The sequence below is a fragment of the Corvus kubaryi genome, unplaced genomic scaffold (genome assembly GCF_017639235.1).
Source record: "Corvus kubaryi isolate FWS band 111438036 unplaced genomic scaffold, C.kubaryi_AGA036_p1.0 138, whole genome shotgun sequence".
NCBI lineage: Eukaryota > Metazoa > Chordata > Aves > Passeriformes > Corvidae > Corvus > Corvus kubaryi.
In genome coordinates, this window is record NW_024580672.1 from 19,077,115 (window position 1) to 19,099,474 (window position 22,360).

At 41.6% G+C, this 22,360-nt stretch overlaps 1 protein-coding gene across 11 annotated transcripts in view; it reads right to left on the minus strand.

Moving 5' to 3' along the window:
• Nucleotides 1–2,295: 2,295 nt before the first annotated feature.
• FGFR2 (fibroblast growth factor receptor 2) overlaps nucleotides 2,296–22,360 on the minus strand; it is a 79,896-nt gene continuing 59,831 nt past the window's right edge. For all 11 annotated transcript variants that reach the window (XM_042019473.1, XM_042019474.1, XM_042019479.1 and 8 more), the window contains 9 exons: nucleotides 18,876–19,027; nucleotides 16,115–16,236; nucleotides 15,379–15,489; nucleotides 14,442–14,632; nucleotides 11,796–11,918; nucleotides 10,439–10,509; nucleotides 8,551–8,688; nucleotides 7,642–7,747; nucleotides 2,296–3,494 (listed from right to left, as the gene is read on the minus strand). In XM_042019473.1, coding sequence (XP_041875407.1) covers nucleotides 3,330–3,494; nucleotides 7,642–7,747; nucleotides 8,551–8,688; nucleotides 10,439–10,509; nucleotides 11,796–11,918; nucleotides 14,442–14,632; nucleotides 15,379–15,489; nucleotides 16,115–16,236; nucleotides 18,876–19,027 — 1,179 coding nt within the window. In that variant the 3' untranslated portion in view covers nucleotides 2,296–3,329. The remainder of the gene's footprint in view (nucleotides 3,495–7,641; nucleotides 7,748–8,550; nucleotides 8,689–10,438; nucleotides 10,510–11,795; nucleotides 11,919–14,441; nucleotides 14,633–15,378; nucleotides 15,490–16,114; nucleotides 16,237–18,875; nucleotides 19,028–22,360) is intronic.

Consider the following 22,360-nt stretch of genomic DNA (forward strand, 5'->3'; position numbering starts at 1 on the left):
TAAATCTGATAAAATGGGATAAAAAAGAAGACTTGTTCTATAAAATCTGTTGCATTTAAGCTGCTTGTGACATCCAGGACTCGTGGCAACAAAAGCTCAGAAGTACAGACATTTTCCCAGGCACAGGATTGACAATCTTTCCAAGCACAAATTGTTGGAGGTAGCTTATGCTTCATCCCAACAAATTTATTACATTTACTGTGGAAAAATCAATGAATTTTTTCTAATTATTAGATCAAATTATGCAACTACAGAACTTCCTGATTACAGAATGGACAGATGACCTTTCAAAAACAGGTGTTGGTTGGCTTTTTTTCCCCTTTCTACAGCTGTTTTTTGGGGTTTTTTTATGAATAGCAACTATTTACTTTTTTTCCCCCCCCTCAAGTATGTTTGGCTGCTTAAAAAAATGTAAATAAAACATATTAAAGTTCCTAGGAAGCTTGCTGAAGGATTTGTCTTCTGACAATTCTTTACTTTTCCTGAACAGATGCACACTTAAAATTTCCTGGACTACAGAAAAAATCTCTTAAACTCATGACTGGTATTAACCTTCTCTTGGTTTAATTTATTCCTTTGAGATCATGGAACCTTTCACTGAAATGATGCTCCCTAAACCTCGGGGTGCTTTTTTCTCAAGGGCTAGACATGAAAACTGTGGAAGTGTGGAATACGTCCAAGGTGCAAATCTAACTCTCTGAGAGCTAAAAAATGAACAGAGAAAACCCAAATCATCTGTTTGAAACAAAATCAGGGTAATAATAAATTTACACATTAACAGCACCTTTCCATCACATTTCTGCATGCTTCCATCCTGTCACTTTAAAAAGGTATCAAAGTAATGAGATACACTTAAATCCACTTCAAAACAAGCAGAGAAAGATTCAAGATCTTCTGAGAGCCTTTAAAAAAATCTTAAAACCAGACGTGTGTCATTACAAACGCTGGGGTTTCTGTCACAGTAGCCACTGCTGCTGCTAATAGTAACAGAGGTTGTGGGGTAAGGGAATTATGGTTTCCAGTGAAGTCAGTGGGAATTGTCCAATCAGATAACTCTTAATTGAAAACCACCAGTTTTTAACAGGAACTTTTCTAGAAAGTTTATTAGGGTTGGCATGAGATTTTCAGTCAGAGTAGAAAGAGGCAAAAAGGAACCAAAGAACAGTTTGGTGTCTGGAGCACTTCTACAGCACGTGGTGAAGATCACATCCAACATCCCTAACCTGCAGCAACATGACCATAAGGTTCCCATTTCTGCCTCAAGCACAGGCTGGTTTGGGGTGTCTTCCTTGTGTTTCCAAGCTAAAAAAAAAAAAACAAACAAAACTCCAACAGAAAACTTTTAAACTCTTTCCATGATGCCTCTTTCCATCTGCTATGATTTTTTTCAAATCTCCCATGCAAATGGTCCTCCAGCCTCTCCAGAATGATCAGAAACCTCACTAATTAAAGGATACAGCCTAAATAAAAAGAGAACATATTTTAGGTCTACATTATGAACACTTCAAGCCACTTTCCACAGAAGACTGTACATATGTTTACTCAAATAACCCATGCTGCTCACGAGTAGACATCTTACAAGCATTACTCCTGAAAGGATTGCTTTGTAATATAGGATCTATGATAAGGTCTAAAGGAAGCTTTTCTGGATGTGTTCCATCACTTGATGTTCAGGAAACCATTTTGTATGACACAAAGGATTAGGAAAAATAAGCTGCATGACATTTATTTTGTAATTTTAACATTAATATCTGTAGAAACATTTTATTGTCAGTACAAAAGTTAACAGATTTTAACACTTACTTTACCCAATTTAAAAAATTATTTAAAAAAAAAACCCCAAAACAAAACAAACACACCACCACATAAAACAGTGAAATTTGCATTCATATTCCATGGCCGTATCAATGTGAGTGTTCTGAAAGTAAAAATACAAGATTCTGTAAAAAAAAAAGATACAAACAACAGTGATATTCTAGCAGAGGCCAGTGCTACACCTACTGTTATGGAATGGTTCAGAAGGAAATACTGGAGTCAGCATGAATTAATCCCCTAAAAAGATGCTGATATTCCTATGGCAAGTTGTCATTATAAACAACTTCTCTCTTTTTAACTTAAGTTACAATAGAGGGATAAAGGCAAAAGATCCAGGCCAAAAGGTCTGGAACCCATTATCCAACTGAGGCAAGAGAATTGTAGATAATTTGATGCATGTGCAACTCAGGGTAGAAGCTCAGCTCCTTTTAGAGCAGTCTGTTCTGCTGTGGTTATAGACAAACTCATGTCTTTCCTTACTTTAAGAACCTTCTTCAAAATGTTCTTTTTCTGGTTTTTTTTTTTTTTTTTTGGAGTGGAATGACTCTGCTTTTTGGCCGTGGGAAACCTTGCTAAAGGGGTTAAATTGTTAAAGTGACAGGTATTGAGAATAAAAGACTTTCTTGTTAAAGGATTTGGTTTTGATAAGAATAATCATCTGACACTGCAGTTTTTAAACACAAATAAATCAAAAGTTTAATTCCCCCAAGTTAGTTATATACTGTAAATATTTCTTTTCTTAAAGATCTGAAAACTAGTAAAGTCTGAGCAATATATCTACTAGTCCTCTGTGCTGCCTGCATAGAAATGCCATTTAAATTACAAAAACACAACAACCCTATAAACGATTAACTGTTTTGTACATTACCAATTAGTTAATAAATTAATGATATACCATTTTCCCTGAAAGCAAAGTATTTTCCACCTTTGGATGGTGAAAATTAAGAAATTCTGTGTAAGAACAGCATTTAGCAAATAGCTGTTAAAAAAGAGACTAATTCGCTAGGTGGATTGGGACATCCATTTTTTAAATCAATACAAAAAATAATTCCTTGTAAATATATATAATATATATTTATACATATTTTTGAATATATTTACATACATCCAGCACCTATATACTGCATTTGTGCTCTGTAAGTGTGTGCCAACATATATTTTCTCCAAATATTACAAAATAAACAAGAAAGGCAGACCCAGAGTTTGCCTCAAGTCCAACTGGTCCATTGTACAAACAAAGTCTGTTGCAGCTCACAGGAAGCCAGAAAATTGATAGCAATGGGTATCTAGACACAACTCATAAACATTCTTCTTTCTTGGGAACATTTAAAAGTTGCAAGTGATGAGAATCTTTATGTAGGTTCCGCTGCTTTCCTCCAAGTTCTCTTTTTTTTCCTTTTTATTTTTCCGTATTTCCTATGTACAAGCAGAAACGTTAAGGTCCTGGAGAAAAGCTTTTGCTTTTGTAGGTAGCTTGATGTTCTTGCCTCTTTGTTCCTCTGTGTGATCTCTGTTCATGTTTTCACACTCCCGTTCATGTGCTGGTACTTGGGGAGACAAGGTTCGTAAGGCATTGGGTCGGGAGAGAACACGGAGTCATCCCCCGAGGAACACGAGCTCCTCGTGTCGGGGTAGCTGGGTGAATACTGTTCCAGAGGTCCACTGAGGTCCAGATACTCCTGTGGCAAGAGGAATAAAATCCATTTTTAGACAGTGAAGAGAGCTGACAATAACACGTCAGCACTGCTTGGATTTTGGAAAAGCGCAGTTTAAAAATGACGCATGCTTCCGTAAATCAACTGCATTCAAAACTGCCTTGTTGCCTAAATACCTCATAAAACAAGGAGCTCGACTAGAGAAAGAAAAACCAAGCCAATAACACGGTATTTTCTGAAGTCCAACATCACCAGCATTAGCTGTGTCAGTGGGAATAAACATGGCAACCACATCAAAAGAGGACTTTTCACTCGCAATGATAAAAATGAAATTTCATCCTAAATGGAACCATTTTTCTTTAGCACATGGTAGTGATTTGGAGAGGGAAAGACGCTTCCAACTTTGTATTCCTTAGGTCACTTCGAATATCTGTTTTATATTCTGTGATATTAAATTTGTGTTTCAACATGCAGTGGCATACGTGCAAAAAAGATCTGAAAGAAAAACAAAACCAAATTCACACGATTTGGGTTTTTTACACTAGATATTTGTGTGTTGTGTGTCCCAGAGTAGCCATGACCAAAGCAGTCATTAAAAAGGGAAATATCATCTGCTGAATCCAAGTTTTGGGTTAAGGCTCTTTTGCTAGAAACAACAGTTTTGGCAAGAGAATAAAGTTATTTTTCCCCTTGAAATGTTCCTTCTCTTTCAACTTCTAAAGGCAGCTGCATTCATTTAAATGCAATCTCTTCATTTGCTAAACCACAAGTCATGATCGTACTGATGGGACAAGTCTTCCACCTCAGTCAGTATTTTATGCTGCTGTGCTTAGGTTTGGGGTAATTTAGTCCTTTGGCTAACATTCCTTTTTTAAGTCAGAGATTCAATCATTACCATCTTACAGTTAAAAAATGGTCACCATTTTAAAAGGAGAGTGTGGAATGCAAGTTTTAAAATGCTGGAAAATACAATAGGGAGCAAAAGGAGGGAGTTTGGACCGATTGATTACTGACTATGTGGCAGCCCAGGATTTTGAAAAATCCACCAGGGCAATCCTGATACATACTTATGGATTAGAAAATCAGTCCCATGTGAGCAGAACTAATCAGACATTTTCTAAATAGACAGAAGAGGAAAGGATGCCAGTCTCTGAAGAAACGGGGCTTTCCCGAGAGCTATCAGACACAGCTCATCATATCAGACAACTTGATGCAACTCACATATGAATTCAACATTGAAGGTAGGGTCCTTACCCAGTGTCAATAGCCAGAGTCACATCGAGGGCATAAGAATTAACACCAGGTTGGTTCCTGGTGTTGATAAAGCAACACAGCTACGAGGCTCACTCCTGGTGACTTGTGCATATGTGGGTCACAGAAACATGGGAATGAGAGTCTTTTGGGGAAAAAAAACCCCAAGAAAACCCATTAAAAACACAACAAGTGATGGTTCAACATGGAAAAGAGCAATACATTATTATTTAAGCAGAAATCATTACTTGCACAAGAGCAGAAGAGATTATTGGCTGCCCCAGCAAACTGAGTAGTTGGGTAAACCAGGCTGACCCTGTGCCAACAGTGTGATTCTGGGGGGAAAGTGGGGAGAGGATAAGCAGAAGTGAAGCCTGAAGGATCTGCACTTCAGGAAAGTCATGCAGATTACATAGAATCAGAGATCTCAAAAGCTGCGGAGGAAAATGAGACACGTTGGAGTCCTCAGGAGACACCGAGATGACGACGAGTGTTCAGGACCACAAAACACTACGAAGACAAGTGGAATAATTTGCTTTCTATGTCCAGAGTAAATAGGACAAAAGCACTATCTGATGTTGAAAGATTAGAGATTAGGAAAACAAAGCAACAGGCTGTCAAGGGGCGGTGCCAAAATACGGCAGTGGAGATCTGTGAGGACAAGTTACATAAACATCTGTCAGGAATGACAAACGTATAGCAGGCCCTGAGATAGACCCATCAGATGGACTGGACGTGTTCCTAAGCTTTTTCCAGCCGTTTTTTCTTACAACTCTAGTCTAAAGTAATTTACATAAGCCTAAAGGCCTTTCCAGGTTAACTGAGATCATTCCAGGACTATGAGCAGCACGGAGTTGGGAAGGCACACACAAGAAGGTTAAACACACGCAAAAAAGAAAGCAGTATCCTTTCCCAGGCTTGGAATTGCAGCCCAGAACCTCCCTCTTGAATTTGCAAACACATATCCAGTCCAAGCCACCCAGCACTCTGCAGTGGCAGCCAGCCCACCTCCAACTGGTCTTGTGAAATCATATATGAATTAGGCAGGAAAAGATGCAGGCAGTACTGGATGAGGTGAAAATGGCAACAGGACACAGAGCTACATCCATGAGTCCACAGGGAGAGCATCTCTGAGCCAGCCCTGAAGGTGCCACTTTTTAGAGTAAGCCTTAAAAACACAAACCAGATAAATTTACAGCTGCTACTGAAGCCAAAGAATCTTTTTCAACCAGATCTACTGGGCAAATTATGATCATAAAAAATGCCATCTCTTTACTCAGGTTCTCCTGTCATCTCCACTGTGCACAGCCTTTCCCAAAGCTGCTCCATAATCCGTTTTTTATTTCTCTGACAATTCTAAAAAATTAGAACACAGTGTGGAGGAGGCACATAAAGTGATTAAAATCTCTTTTTTTTTTTCTACAAAGAAGCAATAACAACTACGAAAATCTTGTTTTGACATTGTGTCCTGGGTTGCAGTGTATTCTATTACCATCCTCAGGAGCCGTTGAAACCAGGTGGGGCAGTGTTTCCTTGCCTCCTCCCCCCAGACTATCTTTCTGTTAATTGCCCATCATTGTCCTGCCGCCTGACTCAGAGATAACTCCCTCCGGACTATCTTCTGTTAATGAGCCTAATCAACACTTGGCCTCATGACTCGTTACCCCATTGTGAGATGCTCCGCCCAGAGGGAGGAACCAAGCATCCCATCGTGGATATAATCTGAGGCTGAACACCAGAGACACTGGCTTCCCACTGGATTTCCAGAGGACAGGAGCTACACAGCCACCATTGGACTTCCTGAGGAAGAGCAGACTGTTTTACTACAGGATCACTGCTTCAGAGGACTGCAGCCACCATTCTGCCAGACTGCTACCACCACCCTGCCTAACAGGGTGTCAGGTTGTACCTTGACTCTGTCAGTTTGACAGTGTTTTCTTTTACCTTTTTTTTTTCCCCTTTTCTTTAATTTCCATTAAATTGTTATTCTGACTTAGTGCCTCCCACTGGTTTGTTTTCAAACTAGTACACATTGTCAAATCAAGTTGTTGCAATTTTCCTGTGTAACTGCTTTGGTTTTTTTTGCTCCCATTAAACACTTCATTTCTCAGAAGTAATAGGAGTTTGTAGAATATTTCTGGGACACCAAGTATTTTCTCTCAAAAGAAATTTCCACCGAAAGAATCAACATTTCCATCACTGGTGATTTTCCTCAAAGGTGCATGTGGTTTAGTGATAAGAGGACTGATTCCTGTGTGAATACCCTAATCACTGTGTTCCTTGCTAAAACTAATAATATCTCAGACCTCTGAAAGAATGTTCTTCAAATAAAACCTTTCTGCATTCACATATCCCAACCTGAAGCAGTGCTAGGCAGGACCTTTGGATAATTGGATGGCTGTTTGCACATCCCCCGTGGGTCCTCATTCCCTCCACAGAGAGCTATTTCAGTGAACCTAATTCACTCTCAGACACATCATCTGAAATCTGCCACTGACGATTTCTCCTCTTCTGACCTACATAGCATGGCTGGGAATCAAACTGAGCTGGCAAATGAGAACCACCACGAACTCCACATCTCTCCCTCACGTGCAACTCGTGCTGAAACACAAACACTGCCCCTCAACCTGCCACACGCAGTCCCTCAACGCTGCTATGCTGAAAACATCCAGAGATGCAGCGAGAAATAACCAAAAACTGCTCAAAGATGTGTTTCTTTTTAGTTACATAATTCCAGGCATAGTGGCAAGAGACCGAGGATTTCATAGGATACATAGTTTAGCTGCTTGTAACCTCAGAGGGCAATGACAAACACAACAAGAAGTGAACTTGAGCAGGATTTCATAATTGAATAAATTCCATCTGTCTCCTGAACCATTTGTCCCAATCAGCAGCTTATGGGGGGAAACAATTTACCTACCTCATTAGTTGTGAGAGTGAGAATCCGATCCAAGTCCTCCACCAACTGTTTGAAAGTGGGTCTGTGAGAAGGCACAGCATGCCAGCAGTCTCTCATCATCATATAGCTGTAAGAAATACACATTTGCTTGGCTTAATTAAAATCACGCGTCCTCCTCACAAACCTTTTCACGCACAGTCAGTGCCTGCCCCTCACAAGGGAAGCAGACAGCACACACAGCTCCACTCATGGACCACTGAATCCCCAGACCTGGGCAGCACTCCCTGCCTGCAGAGGGGCTTTCTACTCCTGTCTCTCCCTTGCTCAGTGTCTAAATTACCTTCTTGTGGGCTCAGTTCTGTGGCCCAGACACTTCAGAGGTAATAAATTACACATGTGTCAGTATTTTTTGCATGTTAGGGATTGCACTCTTTGTGGAGAAATCAAAATGGGGAAAACAATAAATACAGTTAAGGTCTGTATTGAAATACCAGAAGTCACACTCCCACAACACCAGGAGATAATGCTGTGTTAACACAGAACTTCCCAGATGTATTTTGTTGGGTACAAAAGCAGCCTGATGTACCTCACATTTGATTAGTGGTATGTGCAACATTTATGGATTTCCATGTTAGTAACATAAAAATCAAACAAATGTGGGTGTAAAAACACTGACAGAGACTGGCTTGTAGATGATTTCTTCTTTCTGCAATAGGATCACAGCAGGGTGTGCAAAGAGGCATCCTCTGCCAAACATTTCCTGAAATCCTTCCCATACCTTTTCCTTACACATCTATACCCTCACAAAAATCCACAATTTTAGAGTCGAGCACTTCTGAAAGTGTTTGATTCTTCTGGGGGTAGCATTAGACATGTGAATTCAGTGCAGCTGTGCCCTTCAACCCTGGTACAGCAAATCAGGGTCCTTACAGTTCATTGGTGCAGTTGGCAGGTTTATCCATTCGGTGCCCTTCTTTAAGCAGCTTAAAAAGTTCCTCCACTGGAATTCCTGGGTAGGGTGACCCTCCTAAGGTGAAGATCTCCCACATTAACACACCAAATGACCAACTGCAAACCAAAGAGAAAACTGCATTAGTAGATCTGCCTGGCTGCTGAAAACAGACAATCCCAGTCCCTTGTAAGAGTTAAACCAGCCCACGCCCAGGTCTGCCTGCCCGGAACAGGACAGGGGTCTGGGAAGTGCATCAGATGCATGGACAGCATATAGGATGGGGACTGACCCCAGCATGCTCCCAAACGCCCTCTTTGCCTCTGTCTGGTGTGCTCTGAGCAGCTGGGGGCTACTGCCCAGCACTGCATCTTCAAAGCTTAATGACTTACAGAGCACTAACAGCTCCGCTGGGGCACAATTATGTGGCAGGATATTTTGGAAAAAGCAGACTGTTCAAAACAAAAATATTTTGCATCACCCTGCCTTTCTTTCTTTCTTTTTTTTTTTTCCTTTTGTTGCTAACTTCTGCTAGGCAATGAAGGGGGATAATTTTAAGCCAGTTTTCCTGCCTCATCCTGCCTGGCTGGCAAGCTGGGGCTGGCTGGCAGGTGAGCACCAGCACAAAGCCTGCACTGGGCTCTCCAGCTCCTCTCAGCTCCCCCAGCTCTGCAGCACGGTATTTTAGTAAACCGTTTGCACAAACTTACAATAATATTTTCTTTAGCCATCTTCAAAGCCACCATGGGGCCAAGAGTCTCCAAGTCCCAGCACTGAAATCCTTGTGCTCCCTGGCTGCTGAGGAGCTCAGACTGACTCTCAGTCCCGAGTCAAGTAGTTTACTTCACATTCACTTAAATATTTTGCCAAGATGTTATTTTAAAACACAAGTTTGATCCACCCTTAACCTGTGTATATAGTTTCCTTTGTAAATGATGTAGAGATTGCAGGAAACGCCTCAGTAAATGGTTTTCTTAAGGAGAGAACAGCTTGGAAAGTGAACCCAGGTTAAAGAAAGAGGAGATACTTCTTATTTTCTCCATCCTGCCCTGTTCCTTTATAACCCTGCACTGATGTGCATAACCTTTTGCACCTCTGCTGGGAAGCATCCAGCCCTTTACAGTTAACAGCTTCTCTTGGAGAAATAAAAACCAGGATCTTCATCTGTATTGCATAAGAAATACACCTCTACTTCAAGCACAATGCACACAGAACTGTAACAGGAAGCAGCACAAACCCTGAGCAGTTGCATCAGCCAATGGCTCTGTGCACACATTAAAAGATTTTTGAAGTGTCAGAGTCCAATGATTCCCTATTACATGTGAAGTACTGCTGGGGAGCAACACCACTTCTGAAAATCAGAGAAAACTTTTCCAGCATACCCAGCCTATGTTTTATTACACTAAGATTAAGATTTTTAATCTTAGCACAGATTTTTAAAAAGAAGTTTTCAGGAACTTTCTTTTTTTCGTTCTTTTCTCTCTCTCCTCTTTTTTAAAACCTGAAGGAAGTCCAGAGTATGTCAAAAGGCAAGCAAATTAGATAGACTCTTTGTAGCTGCACATCCGTAAATAAGTTCAAGGGGGGAAACTTCCGCAGTGACAGAAGGAGGTTAGCATTTTCCACCTTTCATGTGCTTTGAAGCTGGGCAGATTAGTAACAGAGCACTGGTTAGCAGTCTACCATAAAATCCTCACTTTCTAAGGGCAAGTCCTGTTCCATCTATTAATATGTGAAACAGAATGAAAACTCTTAAAGGTAAAGGACAACAGCAAAACACATTTGAAATACCCCAAACTTTAACAAACGCAAAGCAAAACAACCCCCTCCTTCCCACCCCCAAAACCCCATTGAAATCAGGCCACTTACACATCACTTTGATGTGTGTAAACTCTGTCAAACAGAGCTTCTGGAGCCATCCACTTTACTGGAAGCCGTCCCTGTGAGTTTGGAGGGGAAGAGAAATTAAAATGGCAGCAATTTACAGGATGATTTCTCTAAGAGCAGTCTGCTAATGCAAACCAGCACATAAATTACCTTTAGCATTTTCAGTAAGAAAATAGTAAAATGGGCTAAAGTACAGACACTATTATAAAAATGGATATAAGCATTGAAGGTAAAATTAAAAGCATTGAGAGTTCCTAAAATTTCCCAGACTGCTTGCTAGGAGAATGATAGGATAAGCAATCAAAATCAAAAGTATCATTCTGCTATAGCTCTTTAAAGGCAAAAAACCCACAATTAATAAACTTCTGAAAAACAAGCTTGCCTGCAAATATAAATTGATTACTAAACTCAAGAATTTTGTTTTCCTGTCCCTTTTGAGGGTCCCAAAGCTCACAGTAAGAGCTGCCTGATGCTTTGCACACACACAGAGCCCAAGAACTGCACCAAGTCTGAAATGAAAAGGTTCAATTCTCTCCAGTGCTGCTGTACATGGTGGTTCTGGCTTTTGGAAGTAGGCAGATGTTACCATTAAAATGCCACTAATTGCTTTTTGATTTTCATAAATAAGCCACTTAACATGATTGTTACTAAGAAGTCATATTTATACATATAAAATCTGTAGAACTCAATGAGTTCTGCAGAGCTCCCATCAAAATCCAAGTGCAGCTCAGCAGGACCTTAAGAGGCCCCCTGAGGAGTTCAAACTAGGTATCAATGCTATATCCAAAATGTTTTATCTTCTTGATTTGGTACAGGCTAAGCAGCAAAACACTGACAGTGTGGGGAATACAAATCAATTTTCTCAACCTCTAGCCCCACTCTGAGATCACCACCACAACCTGTCCCTAACAAGCTAAGTACAGGCACAGGCAGAAGGCAGAATGTGACATCACCACAAGTAAACAGGATTTTTATTGTGGTTAATGCTGGCATTGTTTGTACAGCATTTTTCAAGATCCTAGGTTGGGTACTAAACCAGCTGGAATCAACAGCAATGTTTCCACTTATTACAAGTGACTGGAGTCAGGGACACAATAAAAAAAAGGTTCTTGTATTTTAGCATTTCTAATCCTACAATATGCAGCCTCTTTGCTTATCTTTTTAACGAACTATCACTGTAAGAGGAGACAGAAATGCTCATGTCCTTGATCCCTGCCTTTTGTCTGGGATGAAAAGTGAGGCTGCTGTACAAGAAGCCCATTAAGTTTACAACCATAGCTCTGAAATGAATCACTGAAAGAAACACTTGTTTCCAGAGATTAGAAAACCATCCACTTACATTAGTAGTCTTTTTATAATAATCTATATTGTTGATGTCTCTGGCTAAACCAAAGTCTGCTATTTTCATGACATTGTTTTCGGTTACCAAAACATTTCTTGCAGCCAAGTCTCGATGGATGCACTGCAAAAAAAAAGAAGAAGAAAAAAACAGCCCACTGAAATAAACTGCTGCAAAAGTGGAAGTGCTTCAACACCATAACTAAATCTCCTTTATGGATTTTAACCTAAATGACAAGGTGGGAAAGCCACACATTTACTACAAGGCTGTGAAATATGATTTTCTTAATTACTGCAATCCATCCCCTCAGCTGGTGTTTTCAAGCTGAACAATGGCCCTAAGGAGTGTCTTAGAAAGTCCTGGTCCACTTAAATGTGTATTTTTGCTAAGGCTGAAAGCTGGGTGGTGACCCAAGTTGTGCCAAGCATCCACTCTCTGTTACATGTGCCCAGGTACATATTTCCTTACAAATCCTGTTAATGAACATTTTTATTGTGTTGCTTTTCTTAAATTATATTGTCTCACCAGAGCTAAAACCTGACAGCCAGACTGGATCAGTGCAACCATTTTTAGTATTAAAGATATGAATACAATTGTAAACTAGATGTCTAGGGTGTGTGTAATTACTTCAACCACAAGACTGTAAGAATTTAATTATGAAAAGGCAAAGAAAAAATCAGGGTTTGACTGTTTGTTTTTAAGACAGCTTTGATAGTGAAACTAAACCTATTACCTCCTGAGAGATGTTTCCTTCATGTCAGCATTATCCTGACACTGAGGGGACTCTATGACTGCTCTGGATATTATTTCTGTGTTCAAATATTACTAGGGTTGATACAAGGTGGCAATGGGGCCACGGTAGGAAGCATTGCATTTGGAATCCCATCAGGATATTTGATTTATTTTCAAGTTTAAAAAAACCTTTTCTCCTCCTCAATTTTGGATTACTCTTGATGTTGTATGTTTTATTCCAGCATGTGCTGGAAATGGGATACTGTTTCTAAGTACCACTGCTTGTAAGGCAAAAACTTCTAATAAGCAAAGGGTGGGTGAACAAACATCACCTTCACCTTTTTCTTTTACTGAAGTCTCAGTGAGCCACTTACTGGATTGAAATAACAAGAATACTGCCTTTCTCACAGCTCCTGCATGATGGGAATACCATGAGAAGAGCAGCTCTCTCATTATTCCAGCTCTGTAAATGGATCCCTAAGGGGAGAAGAATGGGTGGAGTACAAACAGAAGTGGTGGGGTACCTGGAGCACAGGAATGCACAGGTCTACTGTGTGCTGCCCCTGTTCTCCCTCTGTCTTGTGCAATGCCTCTCATTCTGTCCAGCTCAGCCCAGCACCAATCAAGTGTTTTTGCAAATAAAAAAGGCTGCAGTGGCTCTTGTGAGTGTCCTACAGCAGCAATTCAGAGCTCCTCAGGAGGACACTTACTCTCAAGACTACCGATCAAAAGATTTATGTTTTCCTTTCACATCAGCTCTATTTTCTTGGGACGTGGCTCACCGCCAGGCAGGAGTTTCATTAATCTCAGAAAGAGATATCCTGAGGTGTGTCACCTAATCAATACCCCTGCTTTACCCCATTAGAAGAGTTTTGCCTTGCTGTCACGCACGTCATTCTGCTGACCCTACTATGCTAAGATTTACTGTTTCAAAACAAAAGAATAAAAGCAAAATTAAACCTGGATTCCCTCTCTTCCCCAACCTCTACAAGTGCAGGAAGAAAACAATAACAAAATCATGACTCCACACAACAGGAATGGAGCTCAGCCCTGGTCTTTGGTTAAAAACAGCTCCATACTTGGGAGTGGATATGACTGGAAATCAGTGTAAATCCCACTAACCACTCCACACCCTGCAGGAAGTACTTATCATTGGTATCTGCTGCTCTGGTTTAGCCTTTGGGCCCAAACATCATCCAGGGTATCCAGGATTGCTCATCCACCAAGCCACAGTATGTTTACAGAGTTAGTTATACAGGGCTATTTAAGGTTTTATAACTATAATTTAATCAAAATGCTGGTTAAAAAGAAATTGTTTGAAGACAGGTTTTAGAAATAAGTGTCTGGGGACATGACAGGATAAATAAATTCTTTCAACAAGCTCACCCTCCTGAGAACACCAGTTTTAAGTAAAGTGCATCATTTAAGTGACTAATACACTCCACTTATTTTTGCCTCTTCTACCCACTATTTTTGCCCTGCTGTCTTGGCTCTTCTCAACCCTGCCTGTTGTTATTCTGTAAATCCTTTCAGACACAGAATTCATTTGTTTTACATCACGAAGTGATAGGATTTGGTTGGTTTGACTGGAAACAGAAGGCAAACAGAGCCTGCTGCCTCATGGGTGGAGTGCTCTGACTTGTGTAATCAAGTGACCACCTGTGCTTATGGATTCAAACTGCAGATACGTGCACAGTATTTACTTTAAATGATCCACTCCAGGCCTCATTTTAGCAATATTGCTAAACAAAGATGAAAAACTTCCAAGTGAATGAATTCTCCCACTGATCTGCAGGGGTGTGGATTACACAACCTGTTTGAGACAGCTCCTTCTCCCAGCGAATTCTTGAGCACAAACGAGACGAGGACAAAATCAAACTGGAAAAAGTGCTGTATTTGCTGAGTTCCACCTACTTTTTGGGAAGCCAGGTACTCCATGCCTCGTGCCAGCTGGTAGGTGCAGGACACCAGGTCCTTGAATGTCATCTGCTCCTCGGGCACCCTGTTGATGTCAAAGGAATACTCCATGCCGGGCGGGCGGCGCGCTCGCAGGTACTCCCGCAGGTTCCCCTTGGAAGCATATTCCACTATCACGTACAAAGGACCTTGGGATGAGCAGAACCACGGGGAAAAGCAGGGTCAGGTCCCAGGGTAAAATGTTTTTTATGTAAAGAAGCTTTTAGTGCTCTATAATAAATTAACTGTAACGATAAAATGGGAAAGCAGTAAGCACCACTTGAAAAATAAAAAATAAAAGGTTTGGATATGGGGAAGTGACTGCCCAAAGCTCCACAGCAGGAGAGTGGCAGAGCCACAATTAGTGGCTTAAAGTACCTAAACCCTGCCCCAGTGCCTGTTCCTTTCAGACCACGCCACGTACTGTAAAACAAACATTTTCAATCAAAAAACACACTGAGATCTCCAACAAAGGGAAAGTGCTTCCTAATATTTTTTTAATTTCCAGAGATTTATGCCATTCTGCATCACTTTATGTGGCATAATCAGCTTTTCAAAGAGTAAAAGTGCTCATTTCAAATTTGTGGGGTGCAAGTTCTCCTGAAGCAGGGCTGACAATTCAGAACAGCAGTCATGGGTAAAGGCCCTGCAAAAGGTCATTTGTTCCTTACAGCAAGGGATTAGAGAGTTTTCATATGATATAGGACCCTTTCTCATATTAAGGCTGCAACTATAATGAGAAACAGAAGTTAAAATATTGCTGTTAAGCTAGAGAAATAGCTAAAAATCCTATCACGGCATGACTGCTTCCTTAAAACCTCCTGAAAAATTATGATTAATGAGACTTTTGCAGACCTGTTGGAAAGTCCTGGTTTGCTTTTTTCTCCCTACTCACCATCCTGGGTACAGGCTCCAAGAAGATTGATGATATTTTTATGCTTCCCAATCATCTTCATCATCTCCATCTCTGACACCAGGTCAGACAGGTCTTTTTCTGTGGCATCATCTGTAGAAGACACACATTCAGTTCATATATTTTAGTGTGCCAGCCTGAGCTCCAGTAAGGCTCACCAGCTGGTGTAAAATAAGCGTGGCCCAAAATGCAGAATGTGGGATTTGTTTTCCAGTTTACACTGCACATCATATATTATGTCTTAACAAAAAGTAGTCTCAGCCTCTTTCATGGACTGTCCAGCTCCTCGGTGTTATAATGTAAGGAGGCAGCACAGCAAGATCAGGCACAAAAAAGCTGTCCTTAGCTATCAAACCTCCAATAACACCACCTTTCCTGCAAACTAAACTCACAATTAAATTCAAAATAAATAGGCACCAACCACCTGGACTGAATGGGCTCAGATCTACACAAGGATAGCCTCTGACATGAAATAAACTGAAAGCAGAGAGACCCACACGATGCTAATACATCTCCTTGCTCCCAAATACCCGCTGCTCAAGATAAACAGGCTGTCAAGGGTGCAGATTTACACCCCAGACTGCTGAAGGCTGAGGTCAGCTATGCGCTCTTTGACCCCCCCACAACGATGACAGAGTTCAGATGCCACAAAAGAAACTTCTGCGGATGAGAGCTGCCATATTGCCCGTTCTGATCCCCAATCACCCAATTTTCTTACCTTTCAACATCTTCACTGCCACGGTCACTGCTTCTTTTGGCCTGTCTTTGTCAATTCCCACCGCTTCGGCCATGACCACTTGCCCAAAGCAACCTTCTCCCAGGGGTTTGCCCAGCGTCAGCCTGGAGGTGCAAACAGTGCATTAACACACAACATCTGGTGAAGGGGTGCAGCCAGTGAAATTCCAGGGCTAAATATAAAAACCTTTCAACAACTTGCTGCAGCGTGAGGCGTTTATCGTATGGAACCAATAAGGCCCTGGCTGCGCACTGGTTTCCACGCAGGCCGGGGTATGTATTCTTAGGGATGGTGGAGTGCACATCTCAGAAAGGCACATCAGTCACTAAACCCAGCTCTTAAGCTCTCCTCAAGGCTGCACTTGATGGCTCGTGGGGACACACAATGTGGAGGGGCAGAGCTTTCAGAGAGTGGCTGGAATTTGGGAGCAGCCAGCAACAGGCCAGGTTCTCCGGTCACTGTAACACAGCTGGTCGTCTTTGTTTCCACACTGACTGCAAGGAGATGAGAGTAAAGTCTCAGCCACAGAGGGTCCAGCACAGTGGCTGTTTCTTGTGCAGACTCTTTGCAGCCACAAGAGTCTTGGCTGAAGGGACCAGAAGATGCCTCCTGCCCGCAGAGCCCAGGCTCTGCTCAGAGAGGGGAGGCAGAGACTGGGACAAACAAACTCAGCTGTAATCACAGCACCAATATCAAACCCTCCTAAAAGGAGCAGTCACTAAGTGGGCTCTGCAGAATGCATTTTGTGGAGCACATTCCTGGTTGCAAAACCTGCTCAGCTCTAACAGACACAGAGATGTCGATCTCGACTCCATGAGGAGAAAGAGATGAAATGAAAAAGAAACTTCAAAGCCTCTGGGCAAAATCCTTTTGATTCCAGCCTAAGTCTTAAGAGCCAGACGCAGGCTCCTATACTTGCAGAGAATACCACCTACCATTCAGCAGGAGTGCTGTGGCGGGAATCAGGGAGGGTGCTCAATGACTGTGATGCTGATAACATTATCCAATATAGGGGCCAGATTCAGATAAGCATTTTCATAAATGAGTTCTTAAGGACTTGACTTTCCATGGTCAACAGGAGGATTTCACAGATACCACAGATGTAGGGACTCATTCTTAAAAGCATGGACACCTGCCTTTCACCATGAAATACAAGGAGAGGCTGTCATACCATCAGCAGAAGGGTTAGACCAGGGCTAAGTGATTTGAAACCTCACTTATCTGCTCCGGCACGGGACAGAAGTGAGGTGGCTCCTCCTGAGGGCAGCCAGCTCACTCTGTCAGATGTGGGCTTTGACTTGGTGAGAATTCCTCGAGCTGTTTTGGATTGGTTTCTAAAGCAAATGCAAGTTTGAAAAGGTGCAAAGACTGAAGGGCAGCACATGCTATGCTGAGGTCATCCTGCATTTTCTCCAGAACTAAAACTGAATTTAGGGTCTTGGCAGAGAACAAACATTTGCATTGGAAACTGGTTAATTTATGTGTTATTGCCCTGCTAGGACCAAAGTAACAAACCCCTCGTTGTGTGCCTGCTGCCCCCCAGCCTAATAAACTGCCTCTAAATAGCCTCCTTTCATTGCCCATCTGCTCCACCTACATTTGTGCTGAACACTGGGTTTAAATGTTTAGCAACTCTAAAATTTTCCGCATTTAGTGCATCCCCCCAGGGCCTGGGCTGACAGGAGCACACATACAGGCCCCCACTGTTGACCAGAATGCTGCAGGTGGCAATTACAGCCTTTTACTCCAGTTTTCAGCTAAATCAATAAAATAATTTCCAGAACAGTTGTCAGAAGGTTCAATATTACAGTTCTCCTATTCAAAAGTCACAACCCTGAACTTCCAAAGAGAACTGTCCATGCTAAAAGGTGTTATTTTCTCAAAGCCAACTAAAGACTTCTTAAAGTTAGCACTAACTGATAAATAATCATGCTTCTACCTGTGTTACCATTCTCTCTCTTTTGCATGTCTTTTTTTATAGTAGGCAACATGGTTACAATGTTAATTAGATTATTCAAAAGCTCATTTTGCATGTTAGTCAACAGAGTTTGAAGAAAATATTAGGTAGCCACACGAATTTGAATGTATTAAAATTCAGTACGCTCTTCTTGGAACCTAATACTTTTAAGCCACAGAAGTTGCACATACATGCACCCGACATGCAAAATGTTCCCCTAAATTAAAAATAATTGTCTCCATTAATACATGTCAGTACAAAGTCAACACCAAATCCTACCCAGAGACGTGACAGAAAGATTGTCTAATAGCATAATTTAGACTTTCTCTATCTCCTACATATTGCATTACCTGTTTTTTAAATATTAGCCAATTAAGCAGTCGACTAAAACACATGGTTTAATGTTCAGAGGTACTGCTCAGGGAAATCTCCATTGCCCTGTAACAGTTGCTTGTATGTGGATGTTTTCCCCAGTCTAGATCATACCTAATTTTCCTGACTCTTTTCCTAATAGAGGAGCTACACTTCAGCAGAGAATCTGAAAACCTGCAAGAAATCTGAAAATATAATCAGGATGGCAGGCAGAGAAAATTTAGCTTCTATTTAACCAAACTGATTTCAGATAATTGAATTGAATCTTAATCTTCAGAGGAGCTTCAGGTGACTGAGATTTTTCTTTAAACTAGAAAAACCCTGGGAGACATGAGGAGAGATGCTTCCTCCTGCCATACTGTGTAAGGTTATTCAGACATGCAGAAGTGGCGTCAGAGGAAGCAGGCTACGTACTTATCTCTTGGGAACTCCCACTTTGGGTCTTCTGGCAGTTCATACTCCGAGACTCCAGCCAGCATGGGGGCATCAGCAGTGGAGGAGAGGCGGGTGGTGATCCTCACCAGAGGAGTGTTGGAATTCATGGAGGAGCTCGAGTCAGCCGACACCTGTGGTTGCAATGCAAGATGCAACAAGAAAAAAAAAGACAGAGATGTAATCTTGGCCCAAAATCTGAAAACCACCAGTACCTGATACCAAGCCAGCTCAGAACCATGGTATTAGGAAGTGGTTGGATCTACAGTCTTGATTCGAGTGCTCTGCTCTCACATTTAGCCTCCCTGTAAACACAATACTGACTCTAATTGCTGCCAAGGCTGTCAGTCTGTCCCATGGGTCAAAAACCACGTAAGTTTCAAATATATTCCCTCAGAAGATATTTTCGGTTACCACATTAAGATTTTTTTTTAATCAATGACAATATTTACATCACTACTCTTAGATATCAAGTGGGCATCTTATACCATAGGCAAAGGTGATTAAAACATTCTCTTCTTCAACTCCTAGTTGTCCATGTCACCACGTCTTTTCCCAAATCAGCACACAGCCAAGTGGGGATCCACCTCTTCTCCCAAGGAAAAAGCAACAGCACAAGAGGAAATGGCCTCCAGGGGAGGTCTGGATTGGATACTAGGAACAGCTCCTTCAATGGATGGACAGCCAGGCACTGGAGCAGGCTGCCCAGGGCAGTGGTGGAGTCACCAACCTCGTAGATGTGGCACATGGGACATGGTTTAGTGGTGGCCTTGGCAGGGTTTACATTTGGACTCAACAATCTTAAAGGCCTTTTCCAACCTATATGATTCTATTATTCTCTATTTTCCAAGCACTCAATATTGAAAGCATCAAAAAGCTATCACAATACTTCAGTTTTCAATTAGCTACATTCTTAGCTAAAGACTCTACAGGAAATGTGGGGAAGAGCTCCTAAAAATAACTCAGTTTTGAAACTTTGGAGTGTGATTTCTCATCAGCCCCAATATTTTGCTTAGAGTACCAAAGGTATTTAATGACAAACATTTTGAAGGAGGAGGCAGCTGCTCCATCCATGTAACAAAATTTGTTTTGGTGTGAATCTTCCATAAGGCTCTTCCCTCAAGCCTGCAAACAGCAGCCTGACATCTGCTGACCTCAGAGCTTCAAGTGAATACTAACACAAAATAAAAATGCTTGTATTGCCAGTCTTCCCTTCCCAAGTCTTCAGGAATCCTCCTTCTCTCTTCAGGCCATGATCGTCTTGGCCAAGCCCAAATCCGGTGGCCAGGCTGGGATGAAGGTTGTTTCACAAAGCCATTAGGATGGCACCCATCCTCTCACCAGGCAGCAGGAGGTTCTTCTCTTGGACCCAGCTGGAAGCCTGGAGCACCAGAGAACCTACATCCTCCTCACCTGGATGAAGATCAACTTTGGCACCAGGCTTGCTTATGTAAAATGTCACCAGGCTACAGTTTTGTCCCACAGGTCTTAGATTACAAAAAGGCATCTTTGTAAGACCAGAGATAAAGAGCAGAAAGAGGTTTCATAAGGAAGAAAATGTTAAGGATTGCTATCAAAAAATTAATCTTGATAACCAGATTTGCAGCTGACAGACCTTTCCTGATATCAGAAACCGCTCCTGCATGCAAGATGTCCATGAAACAAGAGAGTAAAACTGACAAACACAAGGCCACCATTCAGAAAAAGAAAGGTGGACTGCTTCCCCCTCATTCATCCCACCATCACGAATATTAACATTTACTCTCAGCAAATATAAGTGCCTGGCACATTCCTCTAGGAAAATAAATCCAGTGACCACTTGGGATACAAACAGAAAAGTACTATTAAGGCAGACTATGGAGCTGTAAATAAATCAGTGAGTGAATACTGAATGGAGTCCTGAGAGAGAGATGCTGCCATGGCCAGCCTGCAGAGGGGAACTCACCTGCTGGACAAGCCAGCAGCAGAACCAGGACTGGAATCTGATCTGCTTTTTTTTTTTTTTTTTGCTCATTTTCATTATTTCATTACAGTTTGAAACTGATGCTTCATGAAATGAACCAGCTCAGCACAAAGAAATGTGCAAATCTTCAAGAACAATGTGGCAGATCCTCTGCCCCCAGCCCTACTGTCCTGAATTCCATTTTTCTGTTATTTCTGGCTTCCATTTTTCCATCTCTCACCACAAGCCTATCAATACTCTGTGGCCACTTCCTCCATATTTCCAAACTCTACGTACTATTCTCCAATCATTCTACCAAGATCTTTATTAAAGTCTCGATTCATATACTCTTTATTACCTAACATTGCCTTTACTTTCATGCCTGTCTTTGCTATTACAGCCATTGTTTTCAAGGGACAGAAAGGCATGGAAGTGAAGCTACAAAATTTAGATATCTTAGGTATCAGAAATGGTCCAGAATTCTGGGTTCTGGTTTTGGGTTTCTCTTTCATGAATACAGTAATTGTACTAGACACTGTTTGGATCTCTTCCAGAGTTTCATCTTTTCACTAGTTCTCACACTCACCATTCAGCAGCCTCAGCATGGTTAAAGCCTAAAAATATAAACTTGCAATAAACTGAAATACTCTGGTGATGCATTTTAAACACAGAGCTTAAATAGCAATAACGTATAGAAAAAAGCAGATTAAAGGCTCTGCCAGTTTCCCTTTTAACACTACTGCACGTGTTTACTTCACAGAAGAGCTGTCCATTGATGAGCCAGAGAAGCTGGAGGTAACCAAAGTGCATTAATGTGGACAGGAATGATGAGAAATCCAGAGGAACTACTCCGTGTCTGGGAGAAGATAAATGGACTGTACTCCCAGGGAATATTCTCCTGATTGATTAACTGGAGCAGTACAAGGAGTTACAGGAGCTCAAGGGCTATAAAAATCTGCTCCAGAAAAGATGTAGCCAACCCAGCCTGGCCGGTGGCTGGGGGAGATTTTCTGTTTCAAAATGGCCTTTCACCTTTCCTGCAATAATAAAGAATTAACCTTTGATCTCCTCCCTCAAGCATCTTTTTTCACTGCCTTAGAGCACATTATAAAAGAATGAGGAAAATCCTACCTATTCCAAGGTCAGTAGACATGGTCAGCTTTAATCCACATTTAAGTGGCAGCTTTCTATATGCTTTTTTTCTTTTCTCCAGCTTGCCACGTGCAGCTCTGCTCTCCACACAGGTTCACCTGATACAGGTGAATTAGGAATCTTGGAGGCCCACTCAGTGTGCTGACACCCTGTTTTAAGTGATGACACTGCACTAGGGAGGTATTTTGAGCATTTAATTAAGGAAAGAAAGGCAAAAGTCAGCTTGAATTGAGCAGAGCACTTAAAGGACCATTATGGTCCATGTCAACCTCAACAGGAAGGCAGAAGTCCACCAGAAAATATTCCTTGTGTGCTGCCTTTGTGCTTTTAGCAGGCCAGAAGTGAGAAAAGCAACAGGCTCAGACAGACCTTC